The following is a 10497-nucleotide window of genomic DNA, read 5'->3' on the forward strand; positions in this document are numbered from 1 at the left end:
TTTAATTTGAGTAGACGGTGGGGGTAAGTGGGGTAGGGGGCAGCGGGCAGGAACAGGCGAAGGGAGAGGTCCCATCTCCAGTGCCTCTCCTTCCTTTTAACCACCCCCCTTAGTATATATTTCTTTCTCTCCCTAGCCTCCCACTGCTCTAAAAACCAAAGGCGGCAGCTAATATCGCGCGTCAAAATTACTATAGCTTTGTCTTGAGTTCGAAGTAAATACGTTCCCATGCCTGCTTGTGTGGGAACCTATAAAAAAAACCTGTTAACTCGATTGAATTTCCGAAGCATAACCACTGAGGAATCCCAAAAAGCAAACATCACAGGAGGAGGGTTAATTCTATAATTTATTGCGCACTAAAATCCGAAATACTATATAACAGTGGCCAGTTTCTCTCCAAGCGAGATCTGAGCCTTGCAAAGGCCTGACAGGTACACAATCATCAGCAAGTCCTGCAGTAAGAATGACAAAAAAAGTAGGTCAAAATTGAATAGGACAGGATGCTGAAAATTACTAATTTAAATGTTGCTGGTACATCTTTGAGGTCTTGCAAACTGGTAAACTGTACGAACAGTCTTGTTTAACAAGTACAGTTAAAGAGGAAAAATACAAGCAAAATAGTATATAAAGGGGCTAATGTTTGCGTTGGCTGGTTGGGAAATGAGATTGCATCCTGTAAGTCAGAACAATGCTAGAGACCGACCGAAGCGTCATGAGCATCGACGCTGCAGTTCCATAGAGGATGAACATTCTGATTGCAAGCTCACATGAAATTTAGCGCAGTGTAGCTATTACAGTACAAATCTTGAGCACCGCTTAATTCATTACACCTTAACATCAATGTGCATATTCTCTATACTGTTCTCTTTACGTTTCCTTAAAGCTGCTGACAAGGAGAATTTGTCGAAAAATCAAGACCTTCTTTACTAGGTGATCATTTCCTTTATTCTCACAACATTAATGTGTGATTCAGGAGTAATATTGGTGGGGAGAATTTAAATTCTAGTCACTCTTGCGGTTAAGGAACAGCTTTAAGAAGACCCTTTCCATTACTTTGGTCACATACATGATACATCCACAGGCACTGTAAAGAAAATATATCATTACCTGCATGTTACTGTTCAGGATAGATTCAAAGTCTTCTTTTGACATTCGAGGAACTGAAGTAACGAGATCCATTAGCTCTCTGCCTACACTGTTATTACCCGCGACTTTTCCAGCCTTTTCCGAAAAAAGAAAAAAAAACCGCACGTGTTACTTTGCTGTGAAAGCACAACTTTCTAATGGCGATAACACTGTCCAAAACCAACATTTCGAAAGCAAAACAGATTTTGAACTCTCTCTATGTGTGGTCTTTTTTCCATCGGTAGAGGCTAGGGATAAGGGAGGGAGGGGGGTTGCAGTAGGCCCCCTTAATAAAAATTAGGGAAGGAAGGGGGGAAGGCGGGGGGGGGGGGGTGCAGTAGGCCCCCTTAATAAAAATTGGGGATACAGTCCCTATGTTGCCTAGCATAAAATTGGCATAGAGATATTTTCGTTGGCTGGGCCAGGTTGTTCAAAGCTAGGTTAAGATAAACCCAAATTAAAATTTGACCCTGGGTTAGTGCTAATCATTCAAACAAAACCTGGGCCAAGGAATACAGTTGACGAAAAATACGTTGTGGGAAAAAAAAGAATGAATTTTCAAGTGATTTCTTTAAGACTTGTAACGGTATTTTCCTTGGAGTCGAAAAAGCGAAAATGTCGTTAAGGCCTCACTGATATCATCACAACAACAAAAACAAAAACCCAAAAAGACTCACCAAAACATCATCCACATAAGCCACCACGGTACCAAGCATTTCTAAAAGCCTTTCACTAGCACTAGAAAAACAGAATATTGATAACTCAAACACTGAAAATTGCATTATAGTCAACTTAACCACCTAGAGAGAGTGCCGTGGAAAGGGATATGGTACAAAATTATTATTCTGAAAAAAGTCCCATTCATTGGAAATAAATGACTGAAAGTAAGAAGGGATATTGTAAAATACAGTTAAATGCATTTCTTCCTTCCTTTTTTTTTGGGAGGGGTGGGTGGGGAGGGGAAAGAGGAATTTGTCAATACCATTACTAGGATCACTTACACAAAAGCAACCAATCTTTCAAAGGAAAAAACATTGATTTTGACGAAATGTATATTAAATTGAGACAATCAAGGCTTAAACTAAATTAAGCACACTAGGTAACAAAGACTTAAGATGGGAGTCATGGCTTATTTCCAGACCAGATTGGTCATCTGCAATGACCACAATGTGAAACAAACAATTATAATTCTCTTTTGAAAGTGCTTTTTATCCCAATAACAAACCACAACCTATTTCATAACAGATTTGTGGGTAAGTTTTGTGCGAGAGACCCACATCGAAACAATCACAATCTAAGAGGGCGAATGTGAAGTATGAGTGATCCTCATGTCATGGAAATTTATATTTACCACATATTATATAATACAGACTATTAAAATAACATTGAAGAAGCACAGTACACAGTATCCTTAGGATTACTGACTGTTCCACTGACCTGTTAACATGTTGCATGTCTGTTAGTGGACTAATACTCTGTTTGGCTGCATTTTTTGTTCTCTGGAGCCAGTTCACTGCAAATTTAAATAAAAAAGGAAAGTTGAATTAATAACCCTCTAACTCCCAGAAGTGATTAACCCTTTCACTTCCAGATCAAATTTGTAATTCTCCCTGCTGTCAACCATACAATTCTTATGATGTTAGTTCAGAGAATTAATAAGTATTGGATCAATGAATTATCCCCAAATTGATCTTTTTCCTTATTCTCATCACTTATCTGGTTGATATTGTATAGACATTGTAAGGAGAAATTCTGTCTTGGTCACTCATGGGAGTTAAAGGGTTAACATGAAACTTCTCCCTGTAATGATTCTTACATTATTTAGCAAACAGGTAATAAAAATACTAAAAGTAGAAGTTGTTGTCCTGATCTAACATCAAATTCTCCAAACTGATTTACAAGAAAATGTGTAGCAGCTAGAGGGAAGAATTGACAATCATACAGTATCTTGGTTAAATTCCACACAATTGTCATCATTGTCATCAACATCATTGCTACAATGTATATGACCATGATGACGATAATAAAACACATTTACAGTACAGCTTTACACAGTACATTGCTTACTTGGCTGTCAATGATTAACCTAATCTTGTTATCATTATGGAAAATATAATGACTGTTTAAAGTGCATTCAGAATTGAGCATAGGCCAAAGTATTTTCATAAGGCCCTGGTAATAAACCAGGGTGTGAAATTGCACCTAATACAGGTGCCAATGTGACTAAATTTTTGCATCTCAATTGATACATAGAGGCCATCTTGGATCTAGGTGAGCCTGAACATTGTATATCTTCCATCCTAGTGTCCACTTTGCAGCATGTTAAAGATCTTTTCCCCAACTTAATTTGAAGGGTCTTTCTAGAATGCTGACAGCATAAAAAAGGTTTTGTTTGTCTTTGAAGATGGCGACCAACTTTTTTTTATATTGGCTACCACTTTGAATTTAGGAGCCAAGTGGCTATTTGAAAAAAAAAATTAATTTCACACCCTGTAAACAATTGACATCAGTTTCCAAGATCCTTAACAGCTCCTGAAACTTCTTGTTCAATATTTTTTCAAGCAAATATCATTAATTAGTAGAGAAAGAGATTTTTAGTCTTATCATGAGTGTGAGACGAAGACAAAAATTCTGAGTTCCCATGAGGAATTGAACCTCAGACCTTTAGATTCCATGCTCTGATGCTCTACCACTGAGCCACAGAGACTCTACAGTGAGCTAGGTTTATTACAAACTTCATATGATATGAATCCTGTACACTGCTAGGATAAGCAATGATAGGACTGTGTCATTTTTACTAAGCTCAAAACTTATAATCTCTCTTATTCTATTTACAATCATCAATTAATGTTTGTTTGGAATATGGATACATGTAACTACTTTACATAAAGTTTGCAATATAAATTATTACCTCCTACTCTCTCAGGCCCAGTAAGTATAACCTCACAAGGGATGGGTGAGAAAATGGTTCCCTCTGTCTTTCCAGGAACTCCCATCTTACAGCTGTACAAAAACATACTCAGATCAAATATGTACACATAATAAAAATGTGTATGGTCAATTATGGTAAGTCTGATCAGACCAGCCAGACCAGTGACCACACTGTGCTTTGCTGGCCAAAAAGTATCATCTTTGTGATGCTTTCATCATTGTCATCATTATGATTAAAGCATACATATGGGAAATTGCATAAATGCAAATGTTTTTCATGATTCAGGTTATACTTTGAAAGTTTTAAGTAATGATAAATGTGAGCTCAATTGAAATTCCAAGCTCATTCTATTTTTCCTAATAATCTTTTACCTATTATCAAGCAGAAATACACAAAATAAATAAATAAGACACCTCACACCATCCCAAACTGAAAGTATGTCTATTTTCACCATTTTAAACAGGCCTAGAGAACAAGTTTTGCGAGCATATTATTTTCCATAATCACAATTAGACTTATTACCAATGTTGATATAACCAGAGTAATCAGAAGTAAATTCCCAAGACACTGATACAAAGGTAAACAGACCTGGCATGAGTATTATTGAAAGTGACTCACCTCTGATAAGCTCTTATTCCCATGCGAGAACCCTTAAGTGTAGTGTCCACTGTAACATGCACTGGATTGGTTGCCTCTCGTGAATAGTATTCATGAATGAGCAAAGAATGCTCTGTGACATCTGAGCCTGTAGCATACCTAGAAACAATCCAAAACACAAATTTCAAATGAAGCATTGCAAGAAATCTCTTCATCCATAATTGTTATATCTGTTAAAGAAAGTTATATCATTAGTCTTGCCCCTTAGAGTCACTATTGATTTGCTTAGTGAAACTATACAGGGCATGAAATTAACTTTTTTTTTCTGATAGCCACTTGGCTCCTAAATTCTTCAAAGTGGTAGCCAATTCAAAAAAAGTTGGTCGCCATTTTCAAAGACAAACAAAATCTTTCTTTATGCTGTCAGTGTTCTAGATAGACCACCAAAGTTATGTTAGGGAAAAGATCTTTAACGTGCTACAAAGTGGACACTAGGATGGATGATATACAACATTCAAGCTCATCTAAATCCAAGATGGCATCTAGTTATCGATCGAGATGCATGTGCTACATCTTGGAAACAAACTTAATGAGGAAGTTTGCCGCGGATTTATCTATGCAATTTTTTTAATTCACTATAAATTGATAAGGTTATGGTGAAACGTTTTAGTTGCCAATTTGCCGTCTAACTTTCAGGATTTGGTCGCCAAAGTGAAAAATTTAGTTGCATTGGTGCCTGTATTAGGCGCAATTTCACACCCTGCTATAGATTGAAATTTGTAACATTTCAACTGCCTTTAACCGTTTAACTCCTCTAAGTGACCAAGACAGAGTTTTTCCTTTCAGTATCAATATAGTATCAAGCAGACAAGTGATGAGAGTAAGAAGATTGTAAGAGAGTAATAGGATTGTTAATTGATCCAATACCAAACTCTCAAAATTAACATCACAAGAACTGTATGGCAGACAGTAAGGAGAATTACTAATGAGATCTTGGGAGTAAAAGGGTTAACACTGCCAATCTTTGCCAGGTTATGAGGTTGAATAATTATATAAATGTATATATCACATTTGTGCAGCTAGATGGTCAGCTTCTATTGCTGCATTTTGCATGTTCATTTGACATAACTGAGATCTTTCCTAAAGAAAAATCTCTTTAGCTATAAAAATCCTCTCTACATCTAATTCTTCCACTTACAGTCATCTTCCATCTTTCAAATTTAACCATAAACGATAATGCTTTTTATGTAATTATCTAATAGTCAATGTAGTCTAATTTAGGATTCCCTTGTTGTGTTGTTGACATCATTATTCAGCCAAGTAATATTGTTTCCTCATAGATCCGCTGTGGTTACAGCAGGCTGTCATGCTTTTTCGTGATACTTGTAGATGTCAATGTTTCCAGAATTTTGCATTAACCACAGTGTATCTCTTTTTAATGTCCTTGGCAAGAAGTTCTATGTCTACTGCAAGATACATTTTGACCAAAATTTCTCGCAAACCACACCCTTAACTCACCATACATTTTGTAATCAACTTCAAAAACTATAGAACATGTTCAAATTGTTAAAAAAAAAGTAAAAGTAAAAATTGTTAATCAACAGGAAAAGAAAGAAAAAACTTTTCAAGTTAAGAAAAAAACCTCAAGTGATTGACATTTAGCCTAAGAATTCTACAATCAAGTGGAGAATTCTCCAATCTGTGACACCACGTGAATAATCTAGAGGATATCATAAGCAGCACATGTACTCACCAGCCTACAATTTCATCATTTGGGTGTGATTTTTTGTGTAGATCAAACATACTTTTAGCATACTCTAGTTCAATGGCGACCTGAAATAAAGTAAGAGTCACAGATCCTAAATCCATTTCATCAAATCAATAAGAAGGTTAAGTCAGCATTTAAGTTTAGCAGTCTATTTTGCAGAAGCTTATTTCCCTATCTATAACATGGAGCAACATGGAGTATCATGCAGATCCATACAGGTTACCCTCTCTCCCTCCTCATTGGTAATTCATAAAAGGGTGGGGGGTGGGGGAGATACTGTTGTATCTATCACCATGATATTTCACCTACAAGAAGTTATTTGGTGACATTTGGTTAGTCACACATTCTTCTTGATAACATTTGCATTTTATGGCTATTCACGATCACTTGAGGCACATAATTGCCCCTTAGATGGAAGAGAAACTGAAACCCAAATAGGAAAAACTGAGAACCACATTGGTTACCAAATCCAAAAAATCTGATTGTATTTTTGACAAAAACAGAAGAATAAATGCTAAAAAAACAGAAAAGCTACAAACCATAACAGACACCAAAAACAGAGAACCAAAGTTTTCTGGCCAATAACAAAAACATATCTACAAAATAACCTAAACTGCAAAACCAAAATTCCCAATGTCCCTCTAGTACCTATTTACACTCCTGGGTGGAATGAGAGGATACATTTATTTGAAAAACAATGAGTAGGTCTGTAACCACAACTTCAGAGATGTTTCAACACATCAGGCTCAACAAATATTATTAATGAATTCACCCATCTTCAAACTAGCCTCTAAATTTCACTGAATAGAAGGGAGTAAGTTTTTGAAGAAACTGTGGTGCTTGCATCAATGGGAGAGTATAAAAGGGTAATTTAGCATTATCAACTGAGTTGATAACGTAAATTGGCCGCTGTAAAGAGTTTCAAAGCTGACGTTTTGAGTATTACCCTTTGGGTGAAGAGCTAACACTTGGAAGGTCAACATTCCCTCTGAAGAAAGAGCTAATGCTCAAAATGTTAGCTCAAAATTTCATTGCCCCCAGAGCTACCAAAGGTATTCTCATAACATTAAAACACTTTTAAGCATAAAGGTGACAAGATAGAGAAAATGATCGAACAAGGAATACTGTTTGATTTAAAACCAACTACTCAGTGCTAAAATTACCAGTAATCTAAAGAGCGAATGCACAGAAATAAGATAAATTAAGTCTTACAAAAGGAAGTGTAAAAAGAGGAAAATAGGGAATATATGGAACAGCCGACATATCCACAGAAATGTATTCACGATACGGTATATATATAATACAATTATTTAGCGTAATCGTCCTGTAATGCAATGATACAACGCTATTTCCTTGAAAATTAAGATTAAGAAAATTAAAATTGAAAATTTATCATTTTACTGCTACCCTTACACATCGAATAAATATGCTAAAATTACTCAAACTGGAGTAAATTTAAGCCGGAAACTTAGAGAAAATTCGCCGGTAACATAAATGCTGTTATGAAAATAGGGTTAAAGTTTAATTTATTTACATGTGTGATCGCCCAAATTCAAATCAATTTAACATAAAACAGATCTTAATGACAGATACCTCGCAGCGTACCTATCGATCAGAAGAATGTACAGGAGATAGATTGTGAAATTAAAAAAAAAAGGGAACAGCACAAAACAAGGCAATTAAGTTGTCTGAGGGCTTACTTCGTCTTCGGATTCATTGTGTGGAACGCCAAAAGAGCTTCGAATCTCGACTGAAGACTTGTCAATAGTTCCAAGAAGTGTTCCTATGACTCTTTTTGCGTCTTCCGAACGTCTTTCGAAGCCATCCACGATCGAAAATAACACTACAGGATGAACGAACACTTTCCTCGCTCTCACTGTCTCAGACAGCGCCATCTTGAATGCTACGCACGTGTTTAATTAGTTACCAGGTCGACTGGGTCCATTTTGCTGGTTGAGCCTTCGATCTGCTAATTTACAGACCAGCATTTCAGAATGAAGATAACTCTGGTCAGGGTTGTCATGTTAAAATGGGGAGAGGTTTCTGTCAGAGTGGGAAGTTATGTTTTTAGAAAAATCTTCCTGGTTTTCTTAATTGTGATTTTCCTTTTGCCCTTTTATTGCAATTTTTTTACTTTATATATTTTTATTTTAAAACCTTTCGACGTCTTCATTTTTTTCCCGAAGACGTGAAACGACAAGGATAAAGGAATGTTCAGAGAAAATTTGACCTGAGTGTCTTGAAATCTCAATTAAGTTTATTTTAAAACAACAACAAACCGAGATGTACAAAGTCAGCCATTTAGCTAAGCTTTGTTTGTCTTCGTCTTTGTCTTTACAGATCTCCAAACAAAAACTGACGGAATTTTTGTCAACTCTCTATTCTACGACCGAAAATCTGTACAATCACCGTAATGAATTACTCATTATTGGCGACTTAAACTTCAACATGCTCAACAATGATAGCTGTTCTCCTGACAAGCGGCTATCTGAATACTGTGACCGTTTTCAACTAACAAACATTGTAACTGTGCCTACCCGAATAACGGATACATCGAGTACACTTCTTGATGTTATACTGACAACTCATCCGCAACGATTCTGCTATACTACGACCTTACAACTCAGTATCAGTGATCATGACATGGTTGTCACAATTCGTAAGTGGAAGCTTCCTAAACCTCCACCAAAGCTCATTAGTTATCGTTCGATGAAACGGTTCGACACTGATATTTTTCTCCACGATCTAAACAGTGTCCCCTGGGACTGTGCGTTTATTCACGATGATATCAACGACATTTGGGCGACCTGGTATAAATTATTCACTGAAGTGATTGATCGTCACGCACCACTTAAGAAGAAATTAGTACGCGGCAATGCCGTGTCATGGATGACACCAAAAATTATCCAGGCTATAAACACTAGAAATCGTCTCCACAGAAGGTTTACTAAGAAGAAAACATCTGGAAATTGGGAGACCTACAGGAAACAACGGAACCTTGTCACATCCTTAAAACGTTCTTCCCTCAAGTCATACTGCATTAATGTATCCACAAACTCCGAACACCCCGGGGAATTTTGGAAGAAATCTCATTGTTTACTCCCAAGTAAAGACAGAGGTAACAGCCATGTTCAGCTGATTGAAGACGGGCGCCTCATCACTGATAGTACTGATATCGCCAATCTTCTAAATGATTATTTCATTAATGCAGTACCTAGACCGGCTAGCCACATGCCCAACTTACAGCCAGAAGAGTTCAAGACACATCCAAGTGTTGTATCCATTGGACGGAAGCTTGAAAGACAAACGAGCTTCTCATTTACTCCTGTTCAGGACTACTATATCAAAAGGATACTTTCTACTATCAAAATCAACAAAGCCACCGGTGCTGACGGAATCTCTTCACGACTGCTGAAACTTGCTGGGCCAAGAATTTTCAGTTCTCTCACAAAATTAATCAACCAGTGCATTGTTAGTGGCTCCTGGCCTACAGATTGGAAAACCTCTATTGTCTCCCCGATCTATAAAAAAGGTACTGAGACTTTAAAATCTAATTACCGTCCTGTATCTGTATTATCGGCTGTTTCAAAGGTAGCGGAAAGAGTTATCTTTGATCAGTTATATGAGTTTTCTCTTGACTTTCTCGGCGGGAATTTGTCTGGTTTCTTGAAAGGACACTCATGTACGACAGCCCTTCTCAAGACATTCGAAGACATTAGGAAAAAATTAGACGCTAGCGAACACTCTGCAGCAATTACCATAGATCTCTCCAAAGCATTTGACTCTATCAATCATGATTTGCTTCTTGCAAAGCTGTCAGCTTATGGTGTAACTAAAGACGCCTTACAACTTCTACGTTCTTACTTGACTGACCGTAAGCAACATGTCAAGACTGACGGTATTTTGTCGGATTAGCAAATTATGAGGTGTGGAGTTCCTCAAGGCTCAATCTTGGGCCCCCCTCTCTTCAATATTTATATGAACGATGTGAATTTTTCAGATATTTCGTGCTCTTTAAGATTTTATGCCGATGACACTACTGGGTACTCTTCGAACCTTTGTCCATCTACCTTGC

At 37.0% G+C, this 10497-nt stretch overlaps 1 protein-coding gene across 1 annotated transcript; it reads right to left on the bottom strand.

Annotated features, from left to right (window-relative positions):
• Positions 1–328: 328 nt before the first annotated feature.
• Positions 329–8419, bottom strand: LOC113687122 (eukaryotic translation initiation factor 3 subunit F). Its single transcript, XM_089210484.1, has 8 exons — positions 8123–8419; positions 6408–6487; positions 4676–4813; positions 4037–4128; positions 2563–2638; positions 1803–1863; positions 1108–1221; positions 329–452 (listed from the first exon to the last, which is right to left on the bottom strand). The coding sequence occupies exons 1-8, from the start codon at positions 8315–8317 to the stop codon at positions 372–374; spliced, it is 837 nt and encodes a 278-aa protein (XP_089066610.1). The 5' UTR covers positions 8318–8419; the 3' UTR covers positions 329–371.
• Between the last annotated feature and the right edge of the window lie 2078 nt (positions 8420–10497).

Source organism: Pocillopora damicornis, chromosome 6 (genome assembly GCF_964200805.1).
Source record: "Pocillopora damicornis chromosome 6, jaPocDami1.2, whole genome shotgun sequence".
Classification (NCBI taxonomy): Eukaryota; Metazoa; Cnidaria; class Anthozoa; order Scleractinia; family Pocilloporidae; genus Pocillopora; species Pocillopora damicornis.

What these genes read in the sequence shown, in the direction of transcription:
- LOC113687122 (XM_089210484.1), bottom strand. Translation starts at nt 8,317, where the DNA reads ATGGCGCTGTCTGAGACAGTGAGAGCGAGGAAAGTGTTCGTTCATCCT. An exon ending in ACAATGAATCCGAAGACGAA is followed by an intron (nt 6,488 to 8,122) that starts GTAAGCCCTCAG and finishes ACTTTATTTCAG; the next exon opens with GTCGCCATTGAACTAGAGTA. An exon ending in TGGGCCTGAGAGAGTAGGAG is followed by an intron (nt 2,639 to 4,036) that starts GTAATAATTTAT and finishes TTAAATTTGCAG; the next exon opens with TGAACTGGCTCCAGAGAACA.